Source organism: Marmota monax, unplaced genomic scaffold (assembly GCF_021218885.2).
Source record: "Marmota monax isolate L192 unplaced genomic scaffold, Marmota_monax_Labrador192_F-V1.1 WCK01_AAM20220418_F8-fsc00088, whole genome shotgun sequence".
Lineage (NCBI taxonomy): Eukaryota > Metazoa > Chordata > Mammalia > Rodentia > Sciuridae > Marmota > Marmota monax.
The window spans coordinates 3478674-3499281 of record NW_026694492.1 but is presented as its reverse complement, the minus strand read 5'-3'; the positions used below and the strand labels follow the sequence as shown (position 1 = coordinate 3499281).

Genomic DNA, 20608 nt, shown 5'->3' with positions numbered 1-20608 from the left:
CGCGGGCGGGGGTGCTGGGGCGTTAGGTCGCGGAACGTGGAGTTCTGCCGGGTCTGCTCTTTGGGTTGGGAGGGGGCGGTTCTGGACTCGGTCCACGTCGCAGCGCCCCACGCCCCCGCCTCCGTCCTCGCCTCAGTCGCCGCCGTTTTTCAGCCACTCTGCGCAGCCCACAGGCCGACCCTGGCGCGGGGCTGTAGGAGGCGAACGGTGGGGAGGGGACTGGGGGGCGATAGCAGCCTGGGTTCCTGTCGCTGAGAGGCAGGCCCCTCGTCCTGGTCTTTGCACGTGAGCTCGGCCTCCGGCTTCCCGAGAAGGCCCTCCCAGGCTGAGGCGTCCCGAGCAGGCAGCTTCCCCGCCACCTGTTTCCCGCGCTCCTTAGTCGCCCGTCCCACGCGGAGCCGGCCCTCCTGGGCTCGCAGCCGGCTCCTGGTACCCAGAGCAGATGCAGGATTGCAGAAGGCAGCTGGGCCTGGGATGGGATTTAACAAACCCCTTGGGGACCTTGATTCCCAGGGAAGAATGGCAGTGACCACCACGGATTGGGGGCCCAGTCAGGCAGCCCAGAAACAGGGCGTTCATACAGACAGATGTAAAGACCCAAAACCAGCATGTGTGAACCTACCTCCACGGCTGGGACAGGATGTGAGGCGCCAAGAATCCAGTTCATCCAACTGGTGTGTCAGAAAAAGATGCCATCTCAATATTTGTTTATGTTTATTTTCCACTGACCCTGTGGGTGAAGACGTCCTTGTCTAATACTCCATCTGAACGCTTTCCAGCTCATCCAGTATGTCACCAGGTAACACCACTGAAGTCTTGTTGGCTGTTTCTACTTTCCCCAGGCTGAGGCATCCCGAGGCCTTAGCCTCTCTCACCTGCTAAACTTTGCCTTCCCATTTCTTTTAGCAAATAAAAGTCCAGAAGCTATAAAATTCAGTTTAGTGGTTCAACGAAACTGAATTTAATTGAAATTAAATTGTTACTGATCAGAGTTATTGATAAGAAAACAATAAGACAGTCTCTGCAGGAGTTTATAGCTAGTGATAATCTGAAATTTTTAGATCAATCAATGTCAAGTAAGTCGCTGTTAGAAAATGATTATATGTTAGGAAAAGCCCAGGTCAGGGATCAGCCAAGGACAATTAATGGCATGAGCTTAAAAAATTAGGACTTGTTTAAAATTAGGACAAATGACCAAACTGGGCTTAAAGATGAGTTGGTGATGAGTTAGGGGAGAAAAAAAGTTTATGCCACAGTTACTTTCATAATTTTAATTAAAATCTATTCAGAAAAAAAATCTACATTCTACTAAATATTTTATAATCTGGTTTTTTTTTTTTTTTTTTTTTTTTAGTTTCTAAAGGCTCTTCATAAACAGTATCTTTAAAGTGTCTTGTACTAACTTTTTCTTCTATCTTGGGTCATATAGAGCAAAATTTCCTAACAAACACACAAAGTATAAATGAAGGACACTGAGAATATTTGAAGGAAATTATCAAATATATTGACCTAATTAATGGATCAAAGTAATTCTTTTTCACTTTGTTTCCTTCCAGGTTAACAGATATGGAGGTTTCTATGAGGATTTGGAGAAGAGTCTCAATGACTGCTAAAATTCTGGACTAGATTTGTTAGGAAAGGTAAAGAAACAAGGATCTACTAGAAGTAAAGAGGAGGTTATAATGGTTTAGTAAAGCTTTTCTAATATTAAAAAAAAAGGTATCTACCTGTTGTGCCTTGCTGGAGAACTAAACAAGAAATAAATTTATGATCCAACATAAGGAGTTTTTGAAGAGGTTTAACATGATAATTAAACTCTTAAGATGGTTTATTAATGTGCTCAAGGAGGCAGCGTTTTGAAAAAAAAATTAATGATGATGTTAAGTGTGTCCATTTTAAGAAAAGACACTAACTTTTTTGGTCAATTATCACAAGGCCCTCATTGTTTCAGGCACTTAATCCTTGTAGACTCCATGGGATATTATTATCCCAACTTATAAATGTGGAAATTTAAGTTAAAATTAAGCAACTTATTCAAAAATACAGCTGCTGATAAGTGGCAAGGTTAGCATTTGAGTCCAGCTGTTTTTGATTCTTTGCACCATACCTGTCAGCTTTCCCTAATTGAAAACTGGTTTGATGGGCAGAAGGGCCAGTGAGTCTACAGCTTTCTGAACTCAATTCACAGGAACAACATTATGTTACTCAACTTCTTTGCTATTCCTACCGCTGTACCTTTAAGTTGCTTCAAGATTACTATAAACTGGGTGGCTCATAAACAGTAAATGAATTTGTTCCTCACAATTTTGGAGGCTGGAAGCCTGAGATCAGGCTGCCATCATATTGGTTTCTTGTGAAAACCCTCTTCCGTGTTGCATATTGCCACCTTTCGGCTGTCACTTTCTGGCTTTGTCCTCACATGGCAGAAAAGGCAAATGAACTCTGCGATTTCTTATTTGGACACTATAGTCTCATTCATGAGGTCTCTGTCCTCATGACTAATAATTACCTTCCAAAGGTCCCATCTCCTAATAACATTGTATTGGAGGTTGGGATTTTGACATGTGAATTTCTAGGGAGACAAAAGCATTCAGTCCATTGCAGTACCTAAGTTCAAGTAGCAGTTCAGTAAATGTGTTTAAATTGAATAGATTTAAATCTGATCCTTTCTGAGGACGTGGCATTTAAAGAAAGACACCAATCAAACCACATCAGTCATGTAAACACATTGGAGAAGAGTTTTCCAAGCAGAGGGAATAGCAAGTACAAAGACCCTGAGGTACAAAGTTGCTTGGTTATATTTAAGGAACAGCCAGGAGGTCAGTATGTTTGTAGCTAAGTGAACAGGAAACAAAGGATCAGATCATGTAGTGTCACTGCCACTCATTTTTAAAAAGTCAATTCCCAAGAGCACATGAACAAAATAATAATGATTTATTGAATGACTCTTATATAACAGACACTGAAATACAATATTTAAATACAGTATCTCATCTAATCCTTATGCTAATTCTACAGAATAGGTATTATCTCAATTTTACACCAAGAGGAAAATTTAAAAAACAAATATTAAGTAATATGCTTTACAAAATAAGTGGCAGAAACAAGATTTAATTCAGGTTTGTGTGTTTGCAAAAGTTTGGCTTTTCCTACTATTACCACAGTTTCTCATTTGAAAGATTATAAAAGAGAAAGGGATTCACCCATGCATGCAATCAAAAAGTAATTATGTTGCATTGCTAGATGACAGGTATTATAGAAATTATATTAAAATGGAATGCAGCATTTTTAAAATTGTTTTTTTATTTAGGCAGAGGCGGACACATATCTTTATTTATTTTTATGTGGTGCTGAGGATTGAACCTAGTGCCTCACGCATGCTAGGCGAGCGCTCTACCTCTGAGCCACAACCCCAGCTCCCAGAATGTAGCATTTTAAAAGTTTGTATGTGAGCTAGGTATACACACCTGTAGTCCCGCTACTTGGGAGGTGAGGAAGGAGGATCTCTTGAACCCATGAGTTGAAGACCAACCTGAGCAACTTGGTGGAATCCTGTCTTAACAAGAGAAAACAAAGTTTTCATATGATTATGTTCTTATCAATCATTTGTTTCTAAAACTTTACAGATAGATGGACTATAAGGCAATTGCCCAACAAACTGCTCAAGAAGTTTTAAGTTACAATCAAGATACATCCGGCTGGAAAGTGGTTAAAATTTCAGTAAGAAAAGTTAAATATATTTCAAGAATTTTTTTTTTGAGAATTTACTATAAAAACATTTTTTTAAATATTTTTCTTTTATGAAGCAGAAAAATGTATTTTTTCTATAATTGACAATTTATTTCTGGATTTTTATTCCCCTTTGAGAAAAAGATAACTGTTTCCAGTAAGGCATCTAGAAAATTCCTCGGAAATCTGTGAGTACATGTTCCTATTTCCATTCATTTTTTTAAATTCAATGGCATTATTTTATCTGGAACTTAATTCTGCTTCATTAACTACAACATTATATGATAATAATCAAGAAACATTATTTAGTCAATAGGCTGAAATGTAGTATTAATATAATAAACCAATTACATACCATCTCATCCTTTATTTTTACACCTGAAGATAATCACACAAAAACATAAATAAATCCTTTTGAACTGGGTGTGTAGCTCAGCGGTCAAGCACTTGCCTGGCATGTACAAGGCCCTATGTTCAATTCCTAGTACCACCAAAAAAAAAAAAAATCCCTTCTAGTGAATAATTCATGAATATAGGAAATTTGCACTTCAAGAAATAATTAACTTATAAAAGCACATTGGTATTTTTTAGCTAGCAGTAGTATTTTATGGTCTTCTAAACTCTTCACCTTTCCTTTTAAATGAACCATAAAAAGTAGTTTTCTTCCTCATTTTATTTCTCTTGCCGATACATGCAATTTTTTCTAGAGGTTGCTTTTAAGGAAATATTTGAGGATCCTACTTCTTCATATGCAAGCACATTAAGGGAAATTGTGCTGACGTTTTCTAACTTCTTTAGAGTTATTCACTTATTGCCTATGATATCACATCAGTTTCTTCAGATCATCATGTATTGTTAAGAAGACCAAATTTTATTCAATTCCTTTTCATTTAGAATCCACTCCTTTGAACTGCTTACTAAAATGTATCTTGTACATCTAATTTTCTACTATTGGACAAAGCTGGTATGATTTTTCCCATTCATTTTTAACAGTTATGAGAAAAATACTGCTTTCCTGTTATCTAAATAATTAGTGACTAAAGTGGCACTTATAGAAACAATGATGCAAAGAATGAGTACAGTCAAGTCTAGGCCCTCCAAGGAAATAAATTTTTGGATCATGTGACTTTTTATTACCTTTCAGACAAAACCAATGTAGGCAGAAACCTATGCATCAAAGAAACTTTGAAAGTTGTTCATTTAGTCTACAAATATGTCTGGAGTATTTATTTAAGCAAGGTACTATATATAATGCAAAGATCCTGTCAAATAGCCTCCCTTAGGCTGTTTCAAACTCTCTGTTTCAAAGTTTATTGAAATTTTTTATCAGAGATATTTTACTGTTGCAAAACTAAACAATTAGAACTTTTTGTACTCACATTTTGAATGGAATTTATGTGCATTGTGTACCAGTTATATATTGATGCACAAATTACACTATAATTTAGTATCTTAGACATTTTTCCAGGCACAGCTTAGCCTGATTCCTCTATATCAGACAGTTTCTCAAAAGTGTCCCTAAGATGTCAGCTGGGGCCTAGGGCTCACTTGAATGTTCAGTTAAGGGAAGGTCTATTTTCAAGCTCATTCACATAGTATCACAAATTCAGTTCCTTGTGGGCTTGTTAGACTGAGGGCCTCAGTTCCTTGATGGTTCTTGGCTAGAACCTTCTTTGTTATTTGATCTGTGGGCCTCTCCATAGAACTATTAAGACATGACAGGTTGGGCTATGGCTGTGGCTCAGTGATACAGCACATGCCTAGCATGTGTGAGACACTGGGTTTGATTCTCAGCACCACATATAAATAAATAAATATCCATCAACAACTTAAAAAAAAAATACATGACAGGTTACTTACCTCAGAGTGAGGGATCTAGGAGAGAGCAAGAAATAGAGCAAACAAGATAAAAGCCAACCTAATCCACAACCTAATCTTAGAAGTTACATCCCATCACATTTGCAATATTAAGTGAATTACCACATACAGTCCTGACTCAAAATGGAGGGGATTACTCAGGGTGTCAATATCAGGAGGTGGGGTTTATTGGGGAGGTTTTAGAGACTGCTTACTGCACAGTGGATTTGTCAAACCCTTCTTTAATTATATTTCAAAACTAAAATTAATAAAAAGTACATGAAACTTAATTTTGCATGCATGTTTTTCAATCACAGCCCACTGATTCTTCTAAATTTTCTATGGTTATGTCCAGAAAGAGTATGATTGGTGCAGTTTATACTTGTTGAGATATATATATATATATATATATATATATATATATATATATATATATATATAATATTTTTATTAGTTATGGCATATATTTAGGTGCTAACAAAGAAAATCAAGTTGGGCATGTTGGCCAGGTTGGTATGCCTCATTTGAAAGTTTACATTACCCAGAGGAGAGCAAGAAAGTGAGACTACCACCAATCAAGGGGAGCTTACATTTTTCCATTGCTTCACATCTTCACAGTTTAAAAGAACTGCAAATAATCAAAGTAAGAAACATACATTTGAATTTAGAATGAGTAACCAGACATAAACATTATATACCTATGAGATATATACTATTGTCCAATATGGTTTGCCAAACTAGAGTCTGGGAGAAATGTAAACTGTCAAAATGCACTACAGGGGAAAAATGATTTGCAGGGTCAAATAAATTTTCAAAACACTCCATACAGTCTCTTCTTGGAGATTCACTCTTAAGATTTAAAGAAGTCTTAAAGTAAGACACCTACTTAACATTAATTCATATTTTTTCAAAAATAAAAAAACTTTGTTGATCTGAAGGAAGGAACATTTACATGAAGGAATTTGAGAATAGCTCACAGAAAAAATTAGAAACCAACAATTTTAAATTAAATTTTTATTTTAGTTTATTTTATGGGGATTGAACCTAGGGGAACTCTACCTGTGAACTTCATCCCCCAGCCTTTTTATTTATTTTTTTATTTTTTGGTACTAGGGATTAAGCCTAGGGGCACTTAACCACTGTATTGTCCCATCCCCAGCACTTTTTTAATTTTTATTTTAAGACATGGTCTTATTAAATTGCTTACACTCTTGCCAAATTGCTGAGGTTGGTTTTGAACTTGTGGTCTTCCTGCCTTACCCTCCCCAGCCACTGGGATTACAGGCATATGCTACCATGCCTGGCTTTTTTCTTTTCTTTTAAGACAGAGTCTCACTAAATTTCCCAATGGCCTTAAACTTGCAATCCTTCTGCCTCAGCATCTAATTCTCTGGGATTTCAGTCCTATGCCACCAAGCCTGGCTTCAACTAAAATTTTAGAGAAAAATTCACATACAGAGAAGTAGTCTAATGAATTCCTTGCTTACCAAAGTATAAAAGCAAAGGCTCAGAGTAATAATGTTTTACAAATATAACAACTATTTTCTATAGTAATAGTATTATTTTTTACCTCACTTCCTGAAGAAATTTAAATTTCAAAAGTTTAGAAGTTTGATTTTTCTTAAACTTATTCCCTTGCTTTGAAAAGAAAGACAAAGGGAGAAAGAGTGACCCACACTGTTCTGACTTTATTTTCATCTGTCAATCTTATGTTAATATTGAGCTTGAATTCAGTTTTCTCACACTGTCTTAATTTCATTGGTATACAGCCAAACATACACGAAGGTTTATTTTCCCATGTTGTTGATGGTAAGCTGGAATTTACTCTTGGAACAGTGTTAGTTCCTTTAGGCCAGTGGTTGACAAACAACTGCAAGCAGAATACATCTGGACTGCTGCCTATTTCTGCACAGCCTTAAAACTAAGAATGACTTTTATATTTTTCACATGGATGAAACAAAATCAAAACAAGAATGTTTCCTTACATGTGAAAATTAATGAAATTCAAAACTCAAAATCTATGAAGCTTAATTAGAGCACAGCCATATCCATTCATTATGTTATCTATGGATGTTTTACCTCTACACTAGCAGAGTTTAATGTGACCTGCAAAGCTCATTATTTATCATCCAGACTTCTACTGAAGAGCCAACTGACCCTGCTCTAGACCATATTATGTTCTTAAATGTCAGGGCTCCAGATGCAATGGCGCCTGCCTGTGATCCCAGTGGCTTGTGACACAGAAGCAGAAGGATCCTGAGTTCAAAGCCAGCTTCAGCAACTCACCAAGGCCCTGTCTCTAAATAAAATATTAAAAAAGGGCTGGGGATGTGTGGCTCAGTGATTCAGTGGGCCCCTGGGTTCAATCCCCAGTACCAAAATTAATAAATAAATAAAAATCAGAGCCATGAGGTACAAACCACACAAATTTCTCATCAATGATCATTGGCTTATGATAAAAACAGCAGGTAAATGTTAGTGGAAAGACTTCAGAAAACTATAAATAAAAACAACCCTTTAAAAAAGATGATCATTGAAATATTGCAAACAAAATTAGTAGAAAAATTAACTTGGAAATTCAATTATTGCAGTACACGTTTAAATAAGCATTGCTACTTCCAGTTGGATATTAGTGTACTAAATTGCTGACACAAGTTGAAAATCTGTAATTCAAGGCTGAAACCTGAGATATTCCAAATGTAAAACTTCATAAGCACAAAACATGATACCATGAGTGGGTAACTTCATACCATGAAGCTTTGTTCATTCACAAAATTATTTAAAATATTGTGTTACATTATATTCAGCACCTGTGATCCTAGTGACTTGGAAGACTGAGACAGGAGGCTCCAAGTTCAAAGCCAGCCTAGGCAACTTAGTGAGGCCTTATGGCAAAATAAAATAAAAAGGGCGGGGGATGCAGCTTTGTGGTGGGGCACTTACTAGCAAGTGTGACGCCTTAGGTTTAATCCCCAGTAACATACACACACAGACAAATCACCTTCAGGGCTATGTGTATATGAAATGTAAATGAATTCTGTGATTCAACGAGGTTTCTCCCAAGATATCTTATTATGTATATGCAGGTACTCCAAAATCTAAAAAATCCAAAATCTTAATTGCAAGTATTTCAGATACACGTTGAGTATTACCTTCAGGGTTTTTATTCGTTAAATTTGCCTGTCTTCAAATTTGATAGCAGCTTATTATCAGCTTAAACTTAAGTATTAAATTTTCTTTATTTTGTTAACTATAGATATCGTGTTGAAGGGATAATTCCAGAATCAACATTTAAACTATCTGATTTCCTCTACCAACCTGGAAACAGAGTTGCATTGGGATAAAGCATTGAAAGTATACAATATGATACACAGGATTGATTCGGTAATTTATTTTTTTAATACTAGACTTTTCTGTGTCAATGCATCTTTAGTTTTATATCTTAATGATTTGTTTATTGAAACAATGTATGTAGACACTTAGTATTTATAGATTCAAATGAGTGAAAGTTTTTATAAAATTCTTAAAACTTTTCTCCTTATTAATCAAGAGTTTAATTACAATTAACATCATTCTGTTTGTAAATACATATCACATTTTGAATCTGGCAAAGTCTCTTGTACCTTTTGTTATTAGGGATCTGAACTCTCGGGGATTTACCTCCATGACATAGAAAACAAAAATTAAGCATTCCTGCATGGAAATCAAGACATATTTTAGTTATATTACATTACAAAACAGGAACAATGCAGATATCTGCTATTAGGACTTCCAAACAAACAGCATGTGGCACTGAGGATTAAAGATAAAATATAAAGTAAAGAAGTATCATTACATAAAAGGCTGCAGTTTAGAAATACTTTCAAATACATTGTCTTAGTTAAATAGATATGAAGAGGGATAATAAAAAGAACAGAAAAACATAGGTGATCACAGTAGAAAGTTGAAGACAGGTGAGAGGAAGAGTGAACGTGAGAGGTGAGTATTTTAAAAGGGGATGGAAGAAAAGATCAGGAAAGTGAAAATAGAGTGAAAAAGATCAGGAGAGGATGACGTAGAGAAAGAATGATACGTGGTAAACAGGTAGAAACAAGGGGAGACAAACAACGTAGAGGACTCTTAACATTCATGCAGCACACGACAGATCTCACTCATTAAAACTGCTATAAAAGTAAGCACCCAAAATGAAAAACAATTCTTACTGTGATATATTAAAATTTATTCTCCATTTATGTTACTGTTTGTTTTTTCCCTCTTAAGAATCTGTTTGGGGGCTTGGGATATACTCAGTTGGTAGAGTGCTTGCCTTGCATGCACAAGGCCCTGGGTTCAATCCCAGCACCATAAAATAATAATAATAATAATAATAGAAGAGAAAAGGGCTGAAGATGTGACTCAATGGCTTAGTGACACTGGGTTCAATCCCTGGTACCAAAAAAAAAAGCTTGAAAACATTCTTCTTATTATTATTATTATTATTATTTAATAATAATATTTAATAATAGTAATAATAATGAAAAAAGAATCTGTTTTGTAAAAGGATCCTGATTTATTCCAGTCCCTTCCTCCCCAGACAGATATTTATGTTTTTTTAACAAATGAATTCATTCCACAAATACACTGGAGCACCCACTATTCAGGCATTGGGAATACAAGACAGAAAGTGTCCATTCTTTCACAGAGCTTACATTCCCTCAGAAGAGACATAATAAGCAAGTAAGCAATTAAAAAGATAATATCAGATGATATTAAGCATTATGATGGCTAGGACTTGACAAGAATAGTATGACGATTAATAGTTCCGGCAATGAATAGGAGAATGGGTTATAAAGGGCAAGAATAAAATTGGCAAGAACCGCTAGTTACACCTCATAGTAATCCAGATTTCTACATCTAAAAATTAAAAGAGTAGACAATCTTAAGTACTCCCTGAATCTTCTACACTCATAATTGTAGATCTCATGCCCCTTCAACACTGAAAATGCAAGCTGATTTGATGATAATGATCTGAAAACTGCAAAGCCTTGCTTTTTCCAAATAGAGATGCAACGTGTGCAATATAGTTCCTTGGGGAACAATACAAATGGTAAATATTAAATAATGTTTGCAATCTTTGTGATTTGATTTGTTGCAGGACACATTTATATGTCATACCATAACACAAAGTTTTGCCATGGGCTCCATTTCCCCCCGAGACTTTATCGACTTAGTATACATCAAGCGCTGTGAAGGGAACATGAACATTATCAGTTGTAAGTTGAAATGTTTTGCTCACATCTTGGAATTACAATGAGTCATTAATAAAACTTTTCCCTTATATGCAGTTAGGAAGAAACTCTTATTTTCAGCTATTTCCTTTAATTTTTTATTTACTCAGTAGGACAAATACATACATGCATCAAGTAGATAAATATATATTTCACCCAGCTTAGGAGGTGTCATGTATATAATAGTCAATGATTATATCATCTTCTGGACTTTTACAGCATAAACTCTGTAGGACTTAATAGATAGAGGTGCCTATAGACTAAAACTTCAAGATATACATTTTTTAAATCATAGAAGCAAAATTAAATTTTTGGATATATAATTTTATACTTCAATTTCTTAGAATGGCCATATATAGTAAATGATTGAAGTAACTATTGAAGAAATTTCCACTAGATGGGTCATTACATAAATGTGCTTTAATTTCTTTTAAAAACTGAAGACCTTGATATATGCTTAGCATCTCCTTTGCAAATATGTCATTCTGTAAAATGTGAATGTGTAACCATTTCCTTGCTTGCATTATTGACTCAAAACATACCAAGTTGTGGTAGACATTAATAACTTATGGTGGAGAGACTTTGGGAGAATAGTGGCAAAGATCCCTGGTTTTCTTTGTAATTGATTTAATTTTACCATTCTTTTCTGAATAGTTTCCTCTACTGTGGGGATAGAGACAATTACGTTTAATTAGCATTTCCCAACAAAGTTTCAGTTACTCTGCCCAGTCTAACTAATTGCTGTCACTCAAATCCATTTTGTTCTGTTTTGCAGCAGGCCACTAAGAGCTGATGTTCATCATCTTCACATATTTTTGTCTCATTTTTGAAATGACAGAACATAAAATGTATCAATTACCTACAATACAAAATGCTGTCTTGTCTGAATCTGTTATTTTCTATATTTAGATATCAGACCATTTCTATCTGTTAGTGATCAGATAGAAATTTTTAAAAGCACAGAGGGTAAAACCAACAACTAAAGGTAATCAGTCATTTAGTGCAGAAATCACTACTGAATTTGCTATAAGAAGTTTCTATTGAATGAATTTTTGATGAATACTTGTGGGTTATTTTCTTAGTTTTATTTATCTTACTCTGAACCTTGCTTTGAGCTAAATATTTTGCATGCATTTTCATTATTGACAAAACTGAAGTTCACAGAAGTTAAGCAGTTAGGAAATTAAGTTGCATACTAATAAGCAGCTGAACCAGAAATAAAAACCTCTGGTCTGATTTTCCAAAATAAGTGCTGACTACCATACTGTGTACCTCATAAAAAACACATGCATGCCTGTTTGTAGACTTATTTCTTTGAAAACAAAATACAAGTATAATCTTCATATTTTAAATAGAGAAAAATATTTTACTGTTACTTCTGGAAGTACCATTAGGCCAATGTAATAGTCTCTGTTAAGATACTTATACAAAAATGGAAAATTCATTCAACCATATAGGCTTTTAAACCTGTTTCAGATTGTATTTCCCATATAACAGATTGCTTATGTTCAAATCACATAATAAAATTAACCACCTCTGACAAGAACAGGATTTAGTTGTGTAGAATAAACATATATTTAAAAAATTTTTTTAGTTGTAGTTGGACACAATGCCTTTATTTTATTTATTTTTATGTGGTGCTGAGGATCGAACCCAGTGCCTCACACGTGCTAGACAAGCGCTCTACCGCTGACCCAAAACCCCAGCCCCCAAATAAACATATTTTTTAAAAAAGATTTTAGAAAGAGTATATATAGCCATAAATTAAATCATAATTAAATCACCTCTGTCTGCATTTACATACAATTTAGATACTTTTCTGTATAATTACTAAAACAAATTCTACTGATCTTTATACTTTGCAGTTAGCTATAGGGAATTAGCGAAAGAGAGCATTTTTAAACTAGTCACTTTAAACATTTTATTTTTTTTTAATTAATAAAAAATAATTCAAACCATGACATTAATGGTCTTTTTGCTATTTCTTCTTTTGTTTCAAATCTCAGGAAGTAATTTTTATACAAGAAAAACTGTTAAAAGCAATAAATATAATAGCAGGGATCTGGGGTTGTGGCTCAGTGGGGAGAGCACTTTCCTCCCACATGTAAGGTGCTGGGTTCAATCCTTAGCACCACATAAAAATAAAAACAAAATAAAGATATTTTGTTCATCTATAATTAAAAAAATTAAAAATTAAAAACAAAAAGATAACAGCATGTTTAGAAATACTATTGCAAATGTATATACCTATAAAATTAATGCTAATGTTGATAATTGATAACTAAATTAAAATAAGTGTTATATATTTCTAAAATATGCTTCTGGCAATAGTTTTTATCTTTGTGAATTAGGTTTCATTTTAATATTTTTTTAATCTCTTAGCTAAAAGTGTGGATTTCCCAGAATATCCTCCATCTTCAAATTATGTCCGAGGTTATAACCATCCTTGTGGCTATGTATGTTCACCTCTGAAAGAGTAAGTGTTATTTGCATTTATGTATTTTAGCAGTTTTTTTTAGTTCAACTTGTGATTTAGTTCAGTATTCCTGTTCATCAGTAGAAACGTGTGCCAGCATATTCTGTTGGGGGTGGGGGATTGTTGGGGCTGGGGTTGTAGCTTAGTGGTAGAGCGCTCACCTAGTGTGAGGTACTGGGTTTGATCCTCAGCACCGCATAAAAATAATAAAATGAAGATATTGTGTTCACCTACAACTAAAAAAAATATTTAAAAAAACTATCCCTAAGTGCCATTTTTAAAATAACTTTTTTTCTATAATTTACAATTTTAAATACAATTATAATGGTTCTGAAATTGCTTACTTCTGGGTGGGAACCTGGATCTAACATCAGTGAGGATTAATCTGAAGTCTAAGTATCTGCTTCCTCTACAGTCCTATGCTCCTATTGCAGTCACATACACAAATTTGAAAAAAATTCCAACAGCCTAAAACAACTTTTCTAAACCTTATTTTCATCTGAAGTATGATCAGAATGGGCAATTTCCTGTAAAATATAAGTTGAGGTTTCTGGGATTAGTCAAATACATACAAACATTCCCCTGTGGTTAAACTTTCCCTGATGTTCTCCATTTCTCCATTACTCACTTCTATAAATTATTAGGGAGTCTTGTGAATTAGAAATAAATTCCCCTGAAATTTACCAGCAATGATTGCTTTATCTTAAAGAAATTTTTTCAAATGGACTGCCTTGCTCCAGCAGACAACCTATACAATGAGACATCCAAATAGGTACCTTCAGATAAGGGAAAAGCTGGAGAAATCAGAGATAGGTTACTGCTGACCGGTGGCCAGCCTAGGGATAAAGAGATAATATAAAACATGAACTCTATTTCAACATATATCATTTCACAAATTCCTTAAGCTTTAATTTATGCCTAATGATTTCTTATTAAGTAGAAGGTATTGCCACATAAAAAAAGGTGTAAAACTTTGTATTCATACAATAAAAGCTAAAATAAAACGAATTGTTAGACCTATGATCCTCAGTGTTTCCTGTACTGAATTGGGGAACTAAAAAACTATTTTTTAACAATAATTGACAAGATCATTGGTATAAATGACAATAAAAATCATGTGTGCTCTTTCCACTCATTTGTTTTAAATGTATGGCCCAGATTTTATTCCCCATAGCAGGAGAGAACAAAACAAAGAAGTATTACTTTAAATCAGTGAGTTAATCTGTTATCAGCAGGGATTTTATTTGGGAAATTATACATTCTAAAGTGTGCTTCACAGGCAAGCACCCTTCTTGCACCTTGTCACTCTTAACTTTCCACTGCAGAAACCATGGGGCCAAAGCTCTGGGTGGGAACTTTGCCTCCCATCCTGCTGGAGTAGGATATATACAGTCTCATTCACAGATTCAGGGAAAGATACTGATTTTTTTTTTTTAAATTAAGATTTTTTTAAAAGATTCTTTTTTTACTTTCTCTTTCTATGAAGCCCAGTATTTTGATCAGCCTACATTCGTGAACAAGGCATGCAGGTCACTTGTAAAACATATCATCAGCAGTAACTTAACTTGCTAGTAAATACTGGAAATGCTTCCTTATGTGTATCAATCCATAGTAAATTCAGATAGAGATTTGAGCGCCATACAAACTGCTAGTAAGTACTTGGCAATCGAGCCATTTCAGGCATTGTAAAAATAGTCTAAGCTCTGAATAGAGAAGAGTTTGAGAAAATGGACACGCACACATTGGTTGGCGCAGCAGTCTTCATATTGCCCAAAAGAATTGTATAGAACTGTATTCCCCCTTGCATGTTTTAAAGTTCACATTCAATTTCTTCATAGGACTAAATTTATGAAAAGGGTATAACTCCCTTAAAAATGTATCTTATAGATTCTAAATACCATAACAACTTGAAACCTACCATTCCCTTATCCATCACAAATGCAACCTATAGCAGTCAGAAATTTTATGTCCTCCTTAACCTCAATTTAAATTAAATTCTTCCCCTCACATAATCACATCCTAATGGAATAGATTTTAGGCTTTGAATTCTTTTTTAATTACCCTATCATAATTTTCTACAAAAATACATGGATTTAAGTTTTTTAATTTGTTTTTATTTCTGTGAACATAGTATACATAAGTTTTTTTTTAAATGCCTTCTTTTTTAAGTTGTTATTATTACACATTAATCAAAATTCTAAATTATAACTTTTGTCATACACTTACTAAGCATAAAGTAAACTTCTATGGAAACAGTTTTTTATTAGAAAAACTTTGCACTATTTCCAGGCATTGTTATAAACAATTTGCATACATTGACACTTTTTTTATATTTGTCTTTTAGTTGTAGGTGAACACAATACTTTTATTTTATTTTTATGTGGTGCTGAGGATTGAACCCATTGTTTTACACATGCTAGGTGAACGCTGTACCTCTGAGCCACAAACCCAGCCCCACATTGACTCTTTTCTATCCTCAAAGTGTCCACAGAAATAGGTCATATTCCTATGCCCAGTTCATAGAAAATAAAGTGGAAACCCAGAGATTAACTTTCTCAAGGTTACACATAGAAAATAGTAAAGCTCAGTTTCAAACTAAGACAGACTTCTGCTACCTCATTTTGTTTAACTGTAAATGGATATTACTAATAAGTGAGGCAACTTTCAATACCAAGTCTATTCTTATTTTATAAATAAAAAATTAAGAAACTCCTTTCGCCTACCCCTTGCCCTGGTACTGGAGATTGAATCCAGGGGCACTTTACCACAGAGCTACTTTCCCAGTCCTTTTTTAATTTTTTTTGAGACAGGGCTTTGCAGGTCCAGGCTGGTCTCCAACTTGTGATTCTTCTGTCTCAGAGGCATGCCCCACTGTGCCTGGTTTAGAAATGAGAAACTTTATTTACATAAATAAATAAGTTAAGATGAAAAGAATATAAATGACATTCTATGCCTTGGAATCCTTCTGGATCCTATATCATGAATCATATACCTATCAAAAATATTTTTAATGAGGATATTAGAAAAAGATTTATTATCCAATCATTAGTCATTCACTTTCTCAACTCACTTCCAATAAATTAATTTTTCATTAGCACATGCCACAATAAAGTACTAGGGGAGTATCCAGGACTTTTCAATGTGGATGACAAACAAGCCTTTGTTCTGTAAAGCAAGGAAAGAGTTATTTTAAATAGGTCATGGGAAACAACAAGCCCACATCTCCATCAAAGACATATTCTGAGATCAAATTAAGTTAAAAATTTGAAATTTTATTCCCTTAAACGTATTCAAGCTGGATGTGGTGGCACATGCCCATAATCACAGCAACTCAGGAGACTGAGGCAGGAGGATCACAAGTTTGAGTCCAGCCTCAGCAATTTAGTGAGGCCCTAAACAACTTAGCAAGACCCTGTCTTAAACTAAAAACTAAAAATCAAAATTCTAAATTTGATGTGACCTTCGGTTCAATCTCAAGTGCAAAAAAAAAAAAAAAAAGTGTTCAAATTCTCATACCCCAGTTTGAAGATCTCAGGGTTGAATATAAAATACTAGTGCTCTGCCTAACATGGTGACTCATGCCTGTAACCCATGCTCCTCAGGACCCTGAGAAAGGGAGGTTGCAAGTTCAAGGTCAACTTGAGCAATTTATGCAGACCTTATCTCAAAATAAAAATGAAAAAGGCTGGGGTGTAAACTCAGTGATCATTCACTTGCTTGATATGTATAAGGCCCTGGGTTCAACTTCCAGCACCACAAACAAAACAAACGATTATAAATACTAGTCTTCTTAGAGGGCAATTTGAAAATAGCACATCCAAATGTTAAATGATCAACCCAGATATTCTAAGTACTAATAAAAGTGTGACTGGATACATCACAAAGATGTTTTGTTGCAGTTTTATTTATAGTAGAAAAAGTAAGAAAAAACCTAAATGATAGTCTATAAAAGGAGTACTGAGTATAAAATATTATAGATGGCCATAGGAAAAAATTAAACAGATCTATAAGTAAAAATGCAGATGAAAATGCACTATATTCTATTAAGAAGAAAATAAAACTAGTTGCAGAAAAATAAATATGTCTCATTTTTTAAAAAAACTTTATATATATATATATACATGTACATTTGACAAATGCCTATAACTTTTAAATTATATGCATATTATTTTTGAAAGTCAATAAAATGAAAAAAAGGAAAAGATGCCTAAAGCTAAAGATTTTAATATATATTCTGTTGAAGATTTTAATATATTTTCTAAGTACTTAATAGTTTTAAGTAAAATTTTTATTTATAAGAATGTAACTACAGGGGCTGGGGTTATGGCTCAGTGGTAGAGTGCACGCCTTGCACATGTAAGGCACTGGGTTTGAGTCTCAGCACCACATAAAATAAAGGTATTGTGTCCATCTACAACTAAAACAATATTTAAAAAAAAAGAATGTGACTACAAATCACTCTATCATCCCCCTCCACCCCACCCTCCACTCCCGCCACTTCTTTCAGTAACTAGCCTATCATAAGGACTATGAAAGGAATCCATGGTGAATAAGACAAGAATCCTGCTTTCCATAAACTGGCAAATTCAATAGATAAATCTATAAATTATTTATCTTAACTCTTCCTTTGCTTACAGAAACCCAGCATATTCCAAACTAGTGATGTTTGTCCAAACCGAAATGAGAGGAAAACTGTCCCTATCAATAATTGAAAAGACCATGCCTTCTAACTTGGTAAGCTTCATCCTCAGTGCAAAAGATGGAATAAAGACTCACAAAGCCCCATCAGGACGTGGACATCATAATGGTCATGCATCATTCCAAAAGAAGAAATAAGGCCTTTCTGCTATTAAATCAGAGATTTAAGACCATACAAACTGTTAGTAAGTATGGTGAAGGAAAGAACATTGGAATAGGTAAAAATACACTATCCTCCTAAGTGTATTAAATCGTATTTGATGTTGACAAAAGATCAAAGGCAATTCAATGGAGTACAGGTAGCCTTTCTGCAAATGGCATTAGAGCACCTCATATCCTGCGGCTTTGACATGTCCTTACACCATACATAATAATTAACTCAAAACAGAACATGTAAATGCAAAGCATAACACCATAAAACCTTTAGGAAAACATCTTCGTAACCTACATCTAAGCAGAGTTCTTTAACATGAACCAAAAAAAGCAGGATTCATAAAAGGAAATTTTTATCATAAAATTTAAAATGTATACTATGTGAAAGATGCTGTAAACAGAGGATGAAAAGACAAGTGTAGACTGAAAGTATCTGCAAGGATGTGTATCCAAAACATGATGTATTTAGATAATGAGAGAGAGCTTTAAAACTCCACATTTTAATTAACAATCCAACTAGAAAACAGACCCAACGCCATGGACATTTCACTGAGCAGGATACGCAGATGGAAAATGAGCTCATGAAAAGATGTTCAACATCATTGACCACTGGTTAATACAAATAACAGTCAAAACGAGACGTCAAAACAATTATTATTATTATCAGAATGGCTAAGACTTTTAAAAATAGTGATAACAAGTGTTGACAAGGATGTGAAAAAACTGGATCAGTCATATATTGCAGGTAGGAATGAGAAAAGACACTGCCACTCTGGAAAAGTTTAGCAGTGTCTCATGTAACTAAACATGTGCCTAGTTATTACACACTTTCCCACAGAAGTGAAAATGTTCACACAAAAACCTGAGCACAAATGTTCATGGTAGCTTTATTCTAAACAACCCTAATCTGGAACCAATCCACAATTCGTTTAATAGGTGAATAAACTGTAGTAATCTATACATGAAATACTAATGAACAAAAAGAACAAACTATTGATACAACTCTAATGGTCTCAAGGGAATTATACTGAATAAAAAAATGCCAATCTCAGAAGGTTAAATAGTATATTTTTCCATGAATACAACATTCTCAAAACAAAATGATAACTAGAAATGAAGAACCAAATTAGTAGTTATTGGGGTTGGAAGGGGGCCAGAAAGAAAGTAGTTATGGCTTTGAAAGGGCAGCAGGAAGGATCTTTGTGATAAACCTGGTCCGTGCCTTGACTGTGGTGGTGATCACACGAATCTACACATGCAATAAAATTATACACACAGAGAGATTCATGCATGTAAAACTGACGCAATCTGAATAAAAGTGGTATCGTTATCAGTTTCCTAGTTGTGATGTTATACTATAGTTATCCAAAATTTTATCATTGGAGGAAACTGGGTAAAGGTAATATTATTTTTTTCAACTTCATATAAATCTATAATTATCTCAAAATAAATTTTTTTTAAAATAGCAGCCAGGCATGGTGGTTCACACCTGTAGTCCCAGCTCCTTGGGAGGCTGAAGCAAGAAAATCACTCAAGCCCACAAATTCAAAACCAGCCTTAGAGAACCTAATGAGACCCCATCTCAAAAATGTAAGTAAATAAAAAGAAAAACCTATCTAAGCTAAAAAGTAATGAGTCATGCAACTGTAAAGACATATCATAGTTGATAGCATTGGTTTTTAAATTTTCTATTTTAATTACCTGATATAACTCTTCTTATTTACATAGTTGATATGTTTGCATCATTAATACTTTTTTGATTTTACAAGCAATTTCTCTAGGGAAGATTTTTTTATCTTATTCTGGGGATTGCAGTGATTGTTAAGGAGATACTTAGTTTCAGGATAAAGTCTGCATTATTTGTAAATATTAAATTTCAAATCATAAATCTAAAGAAGCACACATATTTTTGGAATTATGGCTTGAATAGGTTTGATATTTTATAGAAAATAATTTCAAACTTCAAGTGTAGGAAGATAACATATCATTCCCATGAAGAATAATTAGATCTGTCCATGGTAAAGTCACATCTAACACGCCAATAATTGCCTTTTAGGCTCAGATGTTTGTCTTCCTGCCAACTTTATGTGAGAGGATGCACAGAAACCTGGGAAGGGAGAGAAGACATAGTTGGGGAGATGCCTGGAGTTGGGAAATATAAAGAAAGCTCCTATGGTTTAGAACTAAAGGAAATCTCTACTTTCTGTTCCCAACTCTGAATGTTCTTCTCTCTTCCCTGAGTATTATTTTTCCTTTTCTAATAAATTTTTAGAAGACATAATTAAAGGTATAATTATATTGATTTAGAATATGCCTTAGTTTGTTGAGATGCCACTTTAACTATCTTCCAATTTATACTCTTAGAAGAAAGTGAGCCTTTTTAACCACTAACTCCATAAACACACATATCACTGAACTACACATTTTA

At 34.4% G+C, this 20608-nt stretch overlaps 2 protein-coding genes across 4 annotated transcripts in view; one reads left to right on the top strand and one right to left on the bottom strand.

Annotated features, from left to right (window-relative positions):
* Nucleotides 1-18: 18 nt before the first annotated feature.
* Stard6 (StAR related lipid transfer domain containing 6) lies at nucleotides 19-18195 on the top strand. The gene is given in 8 exon segments (XM_046419497.2): nucleotides 19-799; nucleotides 1557-3720; nucleotides 3868-3917; nucleotides 8843-8921; nucleotides 8923-8970; nucleotides 10721-10838; nucleotides 13236-13329; nucleotides 17967-18195. Coding segments are annotated over 7 exon segments (708 nt in total). The 5' UTR covers nucleotides 19-799; nucleotides 1557-3630.
* The window catches only part of Poli (DNA polymerase iota), a 59406-nt gene continuing 41715 nt past the window's right edge, over nucleotides 2918-20608 (bottom strand). For 2 of the 3 annotated variants that reach the window (XM_058571335.1, XM_046419494.2), the window contains exon 12: nucleotides 8752-16206. The gene's annotated coding sequence lies outside the window, so the exon portion shown is untranslated. Of the gene's footprint in view, nucleotides 3553-8751; nucleotides 16207-20608 lie in introns of those variants that run through there. The other variant, XR_009224504.1, reaches the window with a different exon arrangement.